The sequence below is a fragment of the Schistosoma mansoni genome, assembly GCF_000237925.1.
Source record: "Schistosoma mansoni, WGS project CABG00000000 data, supercontig 0037, strain Puerto Rico, whole genome shotgun sequence".
Classification (NCBI taxonomy): Eukaryota; Metazoa; Platyhelminthes; class Trematoda; order Strigeidida; family Schistosomatidae; genus Schistosoma; species Schistosoma mansoni.
Window position 1 is genome coordinate 2,299,363 of NW_017386026.1, and position 17,009 is coordinate 2,316,371.

Below are 17,009 nucleotides of genomic sequence, written 5' to 3' on the forward strand. Positions count from 1 at the left end.
CTAGGTTTTCCACAGTGGTCTAGCTTCAATTGACTCATGATCTTAACTATTATAAAGTTACTAAAATCTCCACCAAACCCCCCTTGTGTTATTTTTATAAACTCTATTAGACCAGATTTTCATAAAGTTCATGTTAATTTATCAGATTCTGTCTATCAAAATCCATATACGATGTATTACTTGTTTATTTCTCTTTGGACTTATTGCTCGGGTTCGGATCTCTGTTTACTTATAAATGTTTCGATAATTTGTCTTTTAATTATATATTTCTTAATAGATATTTACACCCATAGGTGTCTATTTCTACTCCTTTTTCTAAAGTTCCTCGCATGTTACTACCTCAACGGGTATTAGTTCGACTTCCTGCTTGTCCTACACTACCATTGTCCGATTATAAATTTTTGTCAGAAACTGCTGAAGATGTTGTAAATCGTTTAGTTTACTTCTGTTTACCTCTTGGAACTACTCTCACTATTCCCACAGAGGAGAGGATTACTTCCAATACCACTGGTCTAAAGAATTCTGTTTCTGAAATCGAAGTATTTTCTTCACATCGTATAGATGCGTCGTGCCTGGATACTACTTTGGAAAAAAGTCCTGAACGTAAGTTAGCAATGTATATTCAGATAATATCATGGTAGTGACTATTATATTTTTGGTTTGTGGCCGGCAGTGAATTCAAGACACGCGTTTCCCTTTATTAGGGGCTCCTCATCTGATTGCATCTAGATCTCAGTGTTGATGTTCATGTTGAGACAACATATTATTTACTAAGCAATAGAGTCCAAATTACTCCCAACTTGTATATCGAGTGCGATATTTATTACTGATAAAAGTTTGTTTCCTCCTTGTTGATATTCAAAGATGGATTAGATTTTGTTCTGAATATCAACAACAGAAGAATAAACACTTTCTTGAATAGTGTGTAGTAGCAATTATGCTCACAAAATATGTGTACAATTCTGTAGTTGCGATTAGTGTAAAACCTTATGCAAGTTTATATTAAGCTAAGCAAACTATAGTTTACAGTATACATGTTTGGTAGCGCCACAACATCCCTAAATATATTTAGTTTGTCAAGGCATTGTTTCAAGATGGTAGCACTAATTTTATCGTCATCCAAATGTCGATACAACAGAAAGTAGGGAACTCACATCAATCTAGAGAGAGGTTTTTATGCAGTCGACTTTTTGCGGCCTCTTTTGGAGCATCCCTGTATGTTGCTTTTAGATGACAGGGTTGTTTTCAAGAGGTAGGATTTTGATAGTAATCTTATTATGTTTAAAAAAGACACTAATTGCAGAGTATCCCTTTTGAAGATACCGTATACCGCATCCATGATTCTCATGGTATCCAAGAGTTTCAAGCAATGAACGGAACATTAACCTACTTTGTTCACAGGTTGCGGTGAAGACTCATCTATCGAATAAGCCTTTCGATCAATAGCTTGAGACTTACTATTTAATACACGTGAATTCCATTACAGTCGGACACCGAGAATACATGCTCCATGGAAATAAAGTAATGTCGTGAAGAACTAAATGAGGGAGGCAAATTACGATCAAAAAAATAAAATAAAAATTAATTGGTGGATGACAACAATCATAACGTTTAATATGAGATACAGTTCGGTGAAAAATGCCATTAGGATGAAGATGATCTCTCTCTTATGAAGAATGTTAAAGAAAACTACAGAAAGATCACCACTGGGATGTTTACTGAACTATATTTAGTAACGTCTCAAGACACCAAGGTGTACCGTCTCTACGACCCTAACTGGGGAGATGTGACGGACAGCAACTATCAGTTCTCAGCAGCTTTTTCCATACTACGGCGTCATAACATAAATTAACTACCCTTACTTTGTTAACCTGGTCGCAGCGTCAGCAATTGATAAGCGATTTCGGAGCCGCTGGCATACGGAACATAATTAAGGCATCAAAGTCAGTATTTAATGATTGTGATACTGATCAACTTATTGTCACTAAACCCAAACACATATCTGGACTTTATGATTACTAACATAATTATGTCACCGGCTGTGGGCTATCATTCAGTGACAACGATATTCGAAAACAGAGCCCTCGGATGTCCTCAGGTGAGAGGGGGCTGGTTATACATTCATTGGTCAAAGTTACTGTTGTTAGTGCACCGTTGTCCCAACCTTTTACGTCCAGACCAATATCGTGGCGGCGCAAAAGATGGTCCAGACTTCCATGGTCTTTTCTGAATTTTACTGTGCGTAGTTTAATTTTATCTGTCAAACTATCACTAACACTCACACAGCTACTTAGATGTACGAACGTTCCCATTACTTCTAGCCTATCGTTACAAAATAGTTTCGGGTACAAGCTTCTGCTCGTCTTATGGAAATACTTTGGATTTATAAGGTAAGAATATCATGGCATACTATTGGACACTGATTCCCAACTGATAGGTCGCTTATAATCTTACAATAAACCGATGTCATACGTCTACTCATTTTTTCAATAAACATCCTCACCACCACTACGTATCTCATTCAAAGTTGTTCTCAGAATGTCATAGATAACAAAACTAGTGAGGGAATAGCAAGATTGTCCAAATTTCCCTTATCCCACTTCTGACCTCTCATGTTAATCATCTTGTGTTTGGACTCCTAAACAGTATCACGTTAATGAGATTAAAGAAAAGTCAATTATAAACTATGCAGGTACAGGTTAAAATGACATCATGCTAATTATCTGAATGGCAACATAATTGTCACTATTAAATTATGCTTACACAAACACAGTCTTCTATTAAATAAAGTCGTCTGTCGTATAATTTATTGCATTATTTGTTTTAACGGTTTCATCACTGAACTGCTTAAAATAAACCAATTATCAATAACGAAGTAGATGATGCATGTTGTTAGCTTTATCTTTTTTTATGTTACGTGGTACTTTTACAAGCATGGATAAAATTCTTTTTATAGCTTCTCATAAGTATTAAAACTTTTTACCTTGTTTAATTGTTATACACTTTCTGTTACTCTCTTTATTTCTTTTATCTACACATACACAGTTAGTGCTGATGATGAATTTTCTGAATCTGAAATGATAGATGAAGTGGTTGAATCTGTTCCTGTCTCTAGTTCATGTAAGTCAATTTCGTCACTATGCGTAAAATTCTATGCTTCACCAAAGGAAAGTATTTGTCTATTTATGTCAGATTTATTGTATGCTATTTGACACTCTATGTTAGAAGACTAATGAAATACTATCCTGTTATGTAAATTGAAGTCGTCGGCTTATGATTGAAACTTTCAATCTGTTAGTTGTAAAAATCAAGGACTTTAACTAATAAACCCTGCTTTGCATGAAATGCCACTCATAGATAAAGGAACTTATCTAACAGTAGATACTTTCAATTGTAGTGCTGTTTTATCATCTATTGAACATTAAATATCCGATTAGAGCGCATTCATTCACTGGAATAATTTATCCAGCTGGCAGGCTAATATGACAGATCTAACTGGAATAATTTATCCAGCTGGCAGGCTAATATGACAGATCTAACATGACTGTACTATATATATATATATATATATATATATATATATGAAATCTTTTATGATGCACTGATAAACATATTATTCTTTTGCCTTTGTTATCATCACAACCAGTTACGAGTTTCGTATTTCTGTAATTTTTTTCAGTCACACTGTACAATCCTATCATACTGGTTACCAGCATAATTGTTTTGATTATAGCTATTCTATTAGCGTATTATTTCGCTACACAATCATACCAGTCAAAAGATTTCATACCTCCACCATTGCCGAAGGAAATGTGATCGTCAACCAAACCATATTATCATTAATATTATTTTATTCTACGAATATAAACAAAACTATCATCCATTTTCCAATAATTTACTCTATATCTAATAAAATGTGTGACTTCGTTTATTTTGACATGTCAAACAATCCAACCTATCATTTCTGTATTTATTTCTAATCATTATTCAATTATCTGTGTATTTGACGAAGAGTTGAACAGACGAACTTCTCCAAAATTATTTTTCTCCTTCTCTTCTCATATGTTACATACATACGAATACATCAAAATGCTCACAAGTTTATTTTGTTCAATCTGTGCCGTGAGCTGAACTGGTTTCCTAATTGTTATTAATTTTTATTTTGTAAATTTTTTTTACCCCCTCTCCTCTTTTCAAAAAAAGAAATTGCGCACATTGACGAAAATGCAGTGTGTTATAAAAGGTGGATTTATTATCAAGTCAGTGTGTAAAAAACTACACTGGTGATTTTTTCTTCAAATAATATATACATATAAACGAGTATATTCCATATTTTTTTTAGCATAACTGTGTGTACGTGTACGTAGATAAAAAATGACGTCATTCCTCTCTTGCTTATGGCCTTTTCCTATTTGTATTGGGATTGACTTAGCACGGTTACAAGGGTAACTATTCTGTATACCTTGATTCATATTCACATTCTCCACCTGGTGAATTTCTCAACTGAAAGTCTTCTGTAAGTACGCACATACACAGAGACTTACACATTCTTATCTACATAATGAGTCATTTTCTTGTACAAAATGAAATTCTTTGTGTTTGCTCGACTAACAAAAAAGAGTGAACGATTTTTCTGTTTAATTGTTAATATTATTGTTACTGCCACTTTTAAAGTTGTTTATTTACATTATTTTCGAGTGATAAATTGATAATAACTAATCCACTGGCTTCTTATTTTCAATATGAATTATATTATATTTGAATTGTTTGTTTATGAATGTGTACGTATGTACGCTCCGTAAACTATTGAGTGGTTGTTACGTGTCATTTTTTTGAGGATGGATAATCGTTTCACTTTTCAATGTGTTGCGCAAGATAATAGATGGAGATCCAAAGGGAAAAAGAAATAAAAATACTTCATTCGTAGTTTCCTTTTTTAAATTTATCTGTTGCATTGTGTTCGTCTGTCCAAGGTTAATATTCGCTGTTTTGGAATGATTGCCAGATGATAATGTGTGTATTGGATTTGATATAGATTTTGTTGATGATTTACTTTCAAGTTTTTCTGGAGTTCTTTTTTATGTAACGTAACTGATTTATCGTTGGTTGTCTTCCTAGTTTATTTAATGTCCACCTAAATCACCATTCATCGCACAGCCCATATATTAACCACTTTCGTGGCGTATATTCTGTAGTCAATTATTCGACCTGTTATAACATCTATATTTTTGACCTAACCCACATAATAGTTACGACTAACGGATATTCTACGCTGATGTACAATATTCATCATATGGTGTAATTCCTAATCTGGCTGTGCTACAGTAACAATTATGAACACTTATCTGTCACTATATCTTCATGTTAACGTGAAATGAATGCTATTTTTTTAAATTTGATTGTAAGAGAAAAAGTTTGAAATTATTTTCTTATTAAAAGAAGACAAGATTTATTACAAGATACATGTAAATAAAGTGTTAGATTTTTCTCATCTAATTATCTGTAACCTGGATTTAACGTAAGGAGTTCTCATAGTCTTGAGATGCGATATAAAGGGAATCTTGCAGTTTTGCAAAAACTTCTCATTTTAGGCACTGTAATTAAAAACGTTAAATTTAAGGTAAATTGTTGGTCAGTTTATCATGTGTTTCAAACATGATGCCCAAATACTCACTAATTACCTCTGCAATTTTCAAATACCAGTTCAACGTTGTGACTCAGAGCTGATTGTTGTGTTTGTAGTTCATTTTAAGGATCAACATAATCAAATTGTCGAGCTCATCTTACACATCAAACTTCTTTTTCCATAGTTCGTTTATCTGTTGGTATAAGGTGAAATTTTTACCTATACTTTTGTAAACACTGTCTCACCTGGTATTGTAAAATGTATTTTATATTATGTCCAGGTTTTAGTGTGTATTAATTTTTCGCTGTTTTGTCATCTATTAGGATTGTAAGATCAGTACAATCTTATCTCATAAATCAATGATGGTAATTTCTATCAAAATTGATATCTTAGCCTTTTGCTTTAATGTTTACCTACATTAAATAACTGAAGATTTCATTCATGTTCACAATCTTAAGTTACCGGTTACTGTCGATATAGCAGTTTTGTTTGCAACCAATTGGTTTGAAAAATTTTGATTGACCTACAAAGTCGCTGTTTATATTTTTTTGATCGGTTGGTTGTTAGTAAGTCGGGATGCCATCGTAAGGTTTGATTTACCGTGGGAAGTATGTATAACTGAATCTGATCGCATACAACGTATACCCGTTAAATAAACACTAAAGTGATATCTCTGGCTAAACAAATTAACGAAGAAATATTGGTTAGCTGTATCATCTTACAAGTTTGATCAATCTTATTTTCAAAGGGTTACACATTCGTTTGCTAACTAAGGCATAATTTGTTCATCCCCTAGCTTTATCGTTTTGTTAATATTAAATAAATAGGCAACAGAGGTTATGTTGAAAATTTCTATTTTTTTCAATTCAAATGGCCTGAGTTTTTTGGCGATGCTGGATCCCTAATTAATCAAGACTTCTGAATGTCGAACAACTTAAAATTGAGTATCTATCAATTGTGATACAAAAGTATTTTTCATTCAAGAAAATGATTAGATCGACCTATCTATTTTAGTTTAAGCTTATCAGACTGCTCAGCTCTTGCAGGATTGAATTCATATTATTTGCATTATGCATTTAAAAGTTAATGACCTGGCAGCAGGATGTGATTACTACAAATTCAGTTTAAAACTGCTCATGATTAGCGTTGTAGTATTGATTTGATGCGGCTACAACAGTCATTTTTATCTCTTATTTATCTTACTCCAAAGAATAAGAGTCACCCGGTATATTGGTTTGGTAGTGAGTTTATTAGCAAATTTTTAACGCTTAGAAGCCTACTTACTAGATTGTGATATGTTGCGATAGAACGTTCGCAAAAGTGTAAGTATTTCCAATTAAGTGTATAAATAGCTTGAACACCAGTTTAGTTGGTAATTTACTAATTAGATTAATTAAAGACCTGACGATTGATTCTACAGTTTTAACGTATTTCTTTACAGATTTAGCTGTTTTCAATGAATTACAGAATTCGCATTATTTCCAGGTTATTCCATAAAGTATCAAATTGGTGTGCTTTTGGCTGTATACTACCGATAGATATTGGTCACCACTAAGGACTAGACAAATAACATTGGTCACTATTCAGTGATTGGTTAGCGTTAACATTTCATTTCTATAAGCATTTAATTGTAGATTGTAGAGCTCAATCTTGAATTGTTGGATTGTAGCATTATATGATGGATATTCGAGTCTCTGAATTAGGTATCAGCTTTCTCAAGGTTACAAATACGTTTTGTTGATTTGTAGACATCTAGTGTTTGCAACAGGAATAATCCACTACCTACTGTAGAGATTGGAAAAATTCTACCACTGGTGAACCTGAAAAAGAGAGCTGCGGTTATTTTGTACTTAAATTTTAAAGTCATGAGGTTACTTTGTTTAAAAAATGGAAGATAAAGCATCCGTAAAGTTATCCAACGAATTAAGCTGGTTTTTTATTAAAGTAGTTAATATGGAAGTTCACTTTACGATAGTGTAGAAGTTTTCTGTTGTCGAATCTTTCGGTCATTGGAGTTGAAGTACTTGGACAGAGAAGTTGGTCAGGTCAGTCAAGTTCTAAATTCTCGATCCAACATAGTTTCTCAGTTTATTTTTTATTTAACAGTCAAAATATCCTTTTATTATCTTCGGTATTATTAGCGTGTAGTATTTGACATCTTTAGGCATGTTAAGTTCTAAATTCACATCGATTTCCAATAGTATAAATCCTTATACAAAATGGCAGTATGTGTTTAAAATTCATCCTTTTATTGAGTTGATAATCTAGCCTATTTTTGTTAAATTAGGAATGTTTTAAACACGCACAATGGAAATAACTTCAAACTATACGTTCACAGAATTGTTGTTTTCATTGATGACTGTGTTTAAAAACAAGCACATAGTCAAAATTCCTTTTCATTATCATAATTATTGCACTATAGTCTTGATTTCTTTCCACTGTATTAAGAAATAATTCCATAAAAATGTATTAGTCCATATGATCCGTCATTATTTCTGTTTATTGTTTTGTGTTTTCAGATATTTCAATTAATTAGTAACATGATTTGTTTCATACATAGACGATAATGTGCTATCAATTATATCAATATGCAAGAATTCATCGACGTTATTTCATTCCTTTTCTTCATATTACCATTTGTTTAGGTGTATTATTGCCTTTATTATTATGTGAATCCGGTAAGTTACACAAAACATATTTATATCTGTTATCATTTATGTGATTTAATTCTAAGTGTATCAGTTTCGATATTAAATTAAAGATGGTACAATTATTTTACTTGTCAATTTGTTCCATCATTTGGATTAGATTGCTTTAAACAATTACAGTTCAAAACTATCATGTTATGTTGATAGAGTTCATTAGAGAATAAATTAAGTGTAACTTCATCTAACACAATCATTGTTTATTTATTAGACTAAAAGCTAATAATTACTTTGTAAATGACAGCTAAATCTTTCTGTATACAATATACCTATAAGTTATTATCACATTTCTATAGTCGATTTCCTAAATATTAATAAGATGTAGTATTCATAGACAGAAAATCACAGCATTAAGAATAGAGTTATTGAGTTAGTGCGGTTATTTGATCTTTAATAGGGATGTATAGAACCATGCCCCCAAATGCCCTGGTACGGCCGAGAGTGGGTAGAGTACGCTCTCCCTCTCAAAATGCTCTCACATGGCCACGCGTATATAGCCTCTGCCAGGGAAGTCCTACTCACTGCCTTCTCGTGGCGGGGGTGTTGTTTACGAAATTGAGAGGACGAAAAGCGAATGTCCGGCGCTTTAACCGGGTCGGTGGACACGGTGAGTCCACCTAGGGGAGTTGGAAAACCTTGATTCCAAACCAATGGTGAACATAGGCTGGCTCCAGTATCCCGAGGGAACAAATGGTGTATGAATCAATCGTTGATCACCGGCTCCCATGGGAATGCATCTCCTTCCGATGCTCCACTGTCTTGTGAATCAGATCTTTATGTCAAAGGCTCCGGGTGTGGCCCCCTAAGAAAACCACCTGCTTCAGTTTGGGCACCTGGGAAGTATCACAGCCCTCACACAAATCAAATGAGATTTGTGCGGCGCATATGTATCTAGTTCCCCTTTTTGTACCAATATTTATGTGCTTAAATAAATAAATAAATAAAAAATCACAACCCTCACACAAATCAAATGAGATTTGTGCAGCTCATATGTATCTGCTCTCAAAAACACCGTTCAGTTACGTCGGTTACCAGTATAGAACCATATTATCTAGACAAGTATTTATTTATGTTATATCTTGATCTGCTTACATCTAACTTTTACAAAATTAACAGTTCAATCTTAACTCCATCTTTATCAGTTCATGAGCTTTTGTTGTTAATTTTTTGAATAATAATATTCAGTTGTTTTAGATGAAAAAAATGAATTTTTCAACTGTTCTTATTACATTAAGTTGAAGTAAGATTATTTTTGTCACATTTTTTAAAATTATTTCTGTTATTTGACTTGATCGATAGCATTCGATCAGCACTAAGAAGGACTTGACATGCATAACATTGATCACCACCCAGTGATCAATCAATTATGATTACATCTCAGTCCTACAGGAGGTCGGTCGCGGGCCGAATAGCTCAGTGGTAACTTCTCTGACTGTGAAGCTGGGTGACACGGTACCGAATCCGTCAGGGAGCAGCAGTTCCCTCAAGATTACAGGTACACCTTGCTGATGAGTGCCAAGTAGCACGAAACCCGGGTCCAGGGTTTCCTGTTGACCACCTCCAACCACCATCTTGAAAATGTGTTTCCATGTCAATTGAGATTGTAGTCTTAATATAAATTATTATAGATTTTATACGAATATCTATTGTTTAACAGGTTGATTTTTTAAAACAAAATATTCATAATTTTAGTCAGTCCATTTATTAATCTTTATGAGTTAAATTATTATTCTTTATGGTATTTATTGTTTTTAATTATAAATTTTATCTTTCAGAATTACATCGAGTTGTTTTCATTGAACAGGATTTCATTCATTTCGTATGCTTTTTCGCCTTTCTCAGTATTTCGTTTATTACTTATGGTTTGACAAGTTGCATTGATCCAGGCTATTTGACTGCTGAAAAGGTAACAATAACATCTTGTTCTAGATTATCTGTAATTGGGAGAATTAAAGCTACATACTTATTCCTATAATTATTACATTGAATGGATTCTTTATTGGATCTGATCGTTGATGATATATTTCATACTGATTCAACTATACTTATTGCATAGTTAAGGTCCGTTGTTGTTGAAAAACTACAAATCGATAAATCACCACAAACCACTCATATATATGATACACTTAGTACTAAATACCTGGTTAATGTGATGCTTATGGACAGATAAATTCTGTACTTCAGTGAAGTTTGGTATGGTCTTTCAAGATTTTGATATTTGCTCAAAATTGAAAATCCGTGTTTTGTTGTACTGCACACAAACTAGAGTGTACTTTAAGAATGTTGAGTTCAACCAAAGCGAATTTAGTCCTTTTTTATTACATCCATATGATTGTTTGTATTTTGAAATAGCTAGAAATTGGTCCGATTTCGCAAATATGTTTTTTAGTTCTGTATCGTTCCTGTATGCATGTTTTGTGTGCACATGGAGTTATAACCATGTTTTGTTTATCTTCTGTTTCAATCATTTTTATGTCGGTTCGTTTTGTCTTTTTAAAGGCTAGATGGTTTCGACATCGACGTGGTCATATTTCGTTAACTAGTGATTTTGGTGATGAACGACCTATGTATGTTAATGAATATGATACCGATATAAATTATAAGAAATTGAAATTAGACAAGAATCATTCACAATTAGAATCATGCTTTCAACGTCAAGTTGACCGCTCTGGAACTCAATGTACAATCGAAGAAAATAACACTGTTCAAACAAAACCAAATCAATTCTCTATGAATTTGAAAAAGAGTTGGCCAAATAATTTATGCTCTAAAATGAATGCAGATTGTGAAGTTTTAGTTAATTTATCTATTCCTATTAGATTTTGTAATCATTGTCTCCTAGAGGTAAGACTGTTACTATTAGTATAGGATTTAATTCACATGAGAAATAGTTGTCATATTTCATTGTTTTTTTCATATTTAATTGTATTTTACTGCCGGCTGATGCATTGTTCATCATAGAATAGGTTTCTTCACTTTTATGAATTACTTGTCTACTTAGGTGATTGAAGTTAGGTAGCGACAAGGAGTGGAATGCAGAATGCCCATTTTGATCTATTTGAGAGATATCAACTGAATGTACCTGGATCCCAGTGTTGATAATCCCTCAGTGAGATTCAAACTTATTATCTTTGAGATGCAATTATCTCCAGCTCACATGTCCAAAATATGATGAAATGCTCATTTTGGATTCCACTTCTAATCATTACGCAGTTTTATTAAAAACCTGTAACTGAATGAGAGACTGATCAGCTTCAATCCTTTATATTAACAAGTGGAAATTATAAATCCTTAGGAATACTTTGATGATAGTCCATTTTTAAAAAAGTGAACTTAAGTATAAAAAAGTGAATCAAGTTAACATAGTTTAAGTCATGAAGTGATCTTGGCTAGACCACCATTGAAAGTCAGGAATTGCTGCATAGCTATTCTATCTTGGTGTAGGACCCAGCATTGAGGATCTCATATCCTATCGATCTATCTCTCGTGAAAGCATAACTTTTAAACCAATGATCCAGCATCCTATGATGTACATTTCTAATTCAACTTACTTAACTTCTATGTAACAATACGAAATACAATGGAAACTGAACTGAATTCATCATAAAATTAGGACTAAATTAAACAGTTTGTGAATATCTTTAAGTTCTAAAGATTTTTTAAAACGAAAGCTCTGTGTACATCCTACCATAGATATTTTCTATCTGAATGAATTCCCAATAGAAAGATAAAAATTTTTAACTCCTGTTAGACCGGAAATTGCATTGCATTCATGTATTAATTTGATTATGTTAAATTTACTCAGTGTCGAAATTCCCTTCTAACTAAATTCCCACTTTGTTATGTGTTTGATTTCATGCCTACAACATCTATAGACTAGAAACCGTATATCTCTACAATATTCTGAAAGATATTCTTTAAATAACACAATGATATATGTATTCTAGTAAGCGTAAGTGGTTTGTGGAGGTTGTATTCATGCTATTCACTCATTATTATCAATCCAATTTTCGTTTTGTATTCAAAAATTATCATGAAGTAATTCTAATTGACGCATAAGTTCAAGCAAATTTTCTAAAATAATCGTCTTCAGATTTCTTCATAACAAATTTATCGTTTAATTATCTATGTTTTGATAAGATGTGGTGTCAATTTTGTGCTAAGTTATAAACCTCATTCTGTCAAGATGTCTTAAGTTCGACCATATACTGCTGAGCTATATTCAACTGTATTAAGATAAAAGAAAGTGAATTTTATCTTTCAATGACAGTGTACGAAATATCTAAAGTCGCCAAAATTCTTTAATATGATTAACCCGGATGATCTTTTATGTATTATTAATTGGCAAAAATTGAAAACCATTAAAAGCCAACAAACATAGAATATGCTAGGTAGTTGAAAGTAGTCGGCAGAAAACCCTGAAATTAAGTTTCCGACTAGCTGATAGCTTTCATGTATTTCTAATGTTGTATTGGTCAAGGTAACTATCCTTGTATTTCTTAATTTTCAATAGTTTTTCCAACCAGTTGATATCAGTTTAACGATAAAAATTAACTACGAATTAATCATTAGCATTCTATTAAGTAATCTTATGATTTAACAACTGGTATCAATAGTGCTTTTTTTAAAAAAGTGTATAAGCCCTTTTATCCTCAATATTTACCAACTTGTCAAATTAATATATATATATATATATATATACTATATATATGTTTCTTAGTGTATTGCAGTGTTTCTTTTCTCAACATATCACATGAATTGCTCTCTGTGAAAGTACTTCGATTCTATCGACTTCTAATTTATTCTTATTATTATCACCATCTAATTAGTATGGTATGCATAATTAATATATATATATATATATACATATATATATACCGAATGTTGTATTATCTTTGTTAACATTGACTAAGAGGAGGCGTGAATATTTAGAGTACTTCATTTTATTTTTTTTTCATTCTAGGTTAACAATGACACTGTATATATATATGATTAATGTTGTTACAAGTTAGCATTCGTTTATCGATTTAGGTGAAAAAGTAGTCTTATAGAAAAATAATTCTTAGAATAACAGCTCATTGTAACAAGTATTCTATTATCTACTACTTATAAACTTACTTCGATCGAGATCAATTACATTTGATATTATTACAATGATACCTTAAGTAATGACCGTAGATAACTAACTTACTTAGACCCCAGTTATTAGAAAATAAATATTTAAATTTGATTAGATGATTTAATTGACTCATTGAACATGATTTAATTAGGTGAATAAACTATTTTACTTAGTCTTTTTAATTTTGAGATAAGATGGTGGTTATTCAATTGTTTGATAGAAAGTTAAACCATTGAATCATGAACTTTTGCACTAGCTATTAGTAAGTGACAGTCACAATTATTTCACATGTACATCTTAAAATAGGCTAGCTTTTCTTTTTCTCGCAATAATTCACTAATCTTCTGTAAACTATTCAGACCAATAAAATAACATCTATCTCACTGTATCCATTACTTAAACTACTTTTTACAATGTAATCATCAATTCAAATAAAGTCACCTTTTTTGAATATCTTACGATATTCCATTAAAGACATATCGTTAACTAAAGAAAGGTAAGTTTTTAAGATGACTGCTACTAGACAAATCTGTAAATTTTCTTTATATTGGTTTGATCGTTATATTCAAGTATACAGTTACTTAAATGAATTCCGAAATCGTACACAGTAAAAAATGTAACTCAAAACTTCACATAGTCCCACAATTATGTTCAAATTTTATTTCTTTCTAAATTTCATATGTTTCAAGCCTATAAATTTTCTGCCTTTTTTCATTTCATTTCATTTTGAAATCTTTCCTTTGTTAACACTGTTTGATCTCTTTACATTGTTAGTATGTGTTCTGTTCTGTTCTTTTAAACCGATTCACATTATTATGCTCCATTACTTACTACATTGTTATATGCCATTCTATTACTTTTATGCTTGTTTTTCCGTAATGAGAAAAAAGACAATTTACCTGTCATTTATTTTAATATATCAAACGTAGAACTAAATGCTTAGTTATAGAGGAAAATGACTCAAAACTTCCAATCATCAGTTTTTCTCATTGAAATCATGAACCGATAAACATCAGACTACCATTGAAAACCTGGGGTCACTGGACTCCCGTTTCATCATAGTATGGGACTTTTCAGCACTGCGCATCCACGATCCTGCATACGGGGCTGGAACCAAAGACCTTCGGTCTAGTGTGCGAACGCTTAACCTCTAGACCAGTGAGCTGACATCTAACCTCATTAATGTCTAACTTTAACCAATCTACAACGTTGCACGACTATCTTCCATTTTCTTCGGTGGGTAACTGCCACAGTCGAACTCCACTAGTTATGGCTTCTCACTAGAACTTCGAGAATTCCCTCTGGAAACTAGTCATCAGTGAGCACATGATAATTTTCAGTTTGGGTTTGTAGAAATTATTGAATTTCATTGAAATCATGAATCGATTAACGTCAGACCACCATTGCTTTCATATTGTATTTATGTTTATTTACGGTTGAAATACACACCATTTCACTTTATTTATTAATTGAAAACTAGTTGATTTTTTATGCTTATTGAATTCATGTAAATTCATACACTATGTAGTCTATCAAAATATGTAATATGGAATTTAGTTGCATAATTGTTTCGGCCATTCTACGCTCTCTATATTTATTCCGATCATTAATCTCACAATTTTATTCAACGGATAAACTTATTCAAGTTATTATTGTATATTAGTCATTTTAAAATTAGTGACTTTCTGTTTATTAAGCTCTATTCATTTTAATGTTGAATATTATAGCAACCATTGCGTTGTCGTCATTGTCCAGATTGTAATCGTTGTGTATTGAAGTTTGATCATCACTGTCCATGGGTTGGGAATTGTATTGGGGAACGAAATCATTCTGCATTTGTTGTATTTCTATTCTGTCAAACTATTTCAATTTGGTGGTGTTTATATTACTGTTGGTAAGTTATTTAGAGTTAATATTATTATTATATGTATTGGTTGTTTGAATTTTCTCATTGATGTTATGAACCAAAACCTATCAGTATTTTTCTCGACATATGTACATCGTGTGCGAATTGCCTTGAAATCACCATCAAATCACAAGCATTATAAGCAGAGATGGATGATGGCTAGCAGTGAAATCCAGAACGCACGTTTCGTCCTGTTTGGGGCTCGTCAGTTGGATGTACCTGCACCCCAGAGTTGGTGCCCATTCTGGGACCCAGCAGCTAAGTGGATAACACAGTGGGGTTTGAAGCGAATAGTACTGGGTTCAATTGCCGAAGTAGACATAAAATTAATAAAAAAATAAATATTCTTTGATGATTTTGATCATTACCCTGAAGAAGTCCAGATAAGTTTGCTGAACGAAATGTTGGAATTATTTAAATTTCAATCTCTGAGATTATTTCAAATATAATGCAAATAATAATAATAATAATAATTATTATTATTATTATTATCGTAGTAGGAATATTTGTAATTAATGATCTTTTATCTTTTACCTTTATTCTAAACGGAAACGTTATCTGCATCTTTAGGATCGATATATTTATTTCTCATTGGGATTTGATTCCATAAACTCCCGGTTTGTTTCAGTGGATTATTTTATGAATTGTTGTACAGAAAAAATTACATAAAGTCGATCATTTGAATGTGTACATATTATATGTAACTTAGCATATACAGTGAATTAAGCTATTTGATCCGTATGGTTGTTGAAATAACACCTGTATTTCTCCTTTTCACTAATGGGACACTAAATTACTTAAGGCGAACACTGAATGACTTATCTGCTTATGCGATTCACTCGCTGTATGCTTGATATCCAACCAGCACTATTCTACCTGGCTTCAACACGACTCATTTCAAGAACACACGATTTGTTTGATTAGTACGTATGTTAGCCAACAATCATTAATTGACAATGGAGTAAGTATTAGGGCTAGGGAAATAATTATATAACACATCAAATACCCTCTTAGAGAACTACTTATCTGTCTGTCACACAACAGTTGTGAAGAAAATAATGGTAATTTAAGACGAAATGTCTAAGTGATAGGTTGGATACTTCAATGAGATTGAACGCTCCTATAGAATAATATATTGTGTGATAGAATATACTTAGTATACCCGACCGTTGCTGCTACCTTGACGTGGTGGTCGGGCTTGCCTATCGTGATGATCCAATCGAGCTATGCTGGCTGGAACAATCGTTCCTCAAGGTCTTACCATGCCAGACAGGTCGGTTGAAGAGCGGTGAGACTAAAAGCAGCAATCCCAAGGTCCGAAGGCGAAGTCGTACTGCTGACTGTACAGAGGTGTGAAAGCAGTAAGGTGTTTCCTTCAGACAACCAGCATGACAGCGATGCTGCCTTCCCACAAGGAGGGGTGGGGTTAGAAAAGGTCGACCCTAAAAATGCACACCTCGCCTTATCCCACGGATTTCCGTCTCCGGCGGTAAGGACTTTTGAAGAACGGAGCTAACACGTCAAAAATCCCCCACAAAAAGGCCGTGCGTGACCGGCCTCAAGCAGATGTCCCTTGGGCACTGCGGTCACGCTCCCAGGTCGTTAAGACCAACACTAATCCAACTTCTTTTTCAGGTCCCTCAAGAAATACCC

At 32.8% G+C, this 17,009-nt stretch overlaps 2 protein-coding genes across 2 annotated transcripts in view; both read left to right on the forward strand.

Moving 5' to 3' along the window:
- The window catches only part of Smp_045400 (hypothetical protein), a gene marked incomplete at its 3' end in the record, with an annotated part of 15,662 nt that extends 11,846 nt beyond the window's left edge, over positions 1-3,816 (forward strand). The window contains 3 exon segments of the mRNA XM_018790810.1: positions 322-603; positions 3,046-3,120; positions 3,680-3,816. Of these exon segments, the coding sequence (XP_018646044.1) occupies positions 322-603; positions 3,046-3,120; positions 3,680-3,816 (494 nt within the window).
- Positions 3,817-8,126: 4,310 nt separating this feature from the next.
- Smp_146630 (zinc finger protein, putative) overlaps positions 8,127-17,009 on the forward strand; it is a 17,060-nt gene continuing 8,177 nt past the window's right edge. Inside the window, exons 1-4 of the mRNA XM_018790811.1 lie at positions 8,127-8,304; positions 10,107-10,237; positions 10,831-11,175; positions 15,178-15,344. Coding sequence (XP_018646045.1) covers positions 8,193-8,304; positions 10,107-10,237; positions 10,831-11,175; positions 15,178-15,344 — 755 coding nt within the window. The 5' untranslated portion in view covers positions 8,127-8,192. The remainder of the gene's footprint in view (positions 8,305-10,106; positions 10,238-10,830; positions 11,176-15,177; positions 15,345-17,009) is intronic.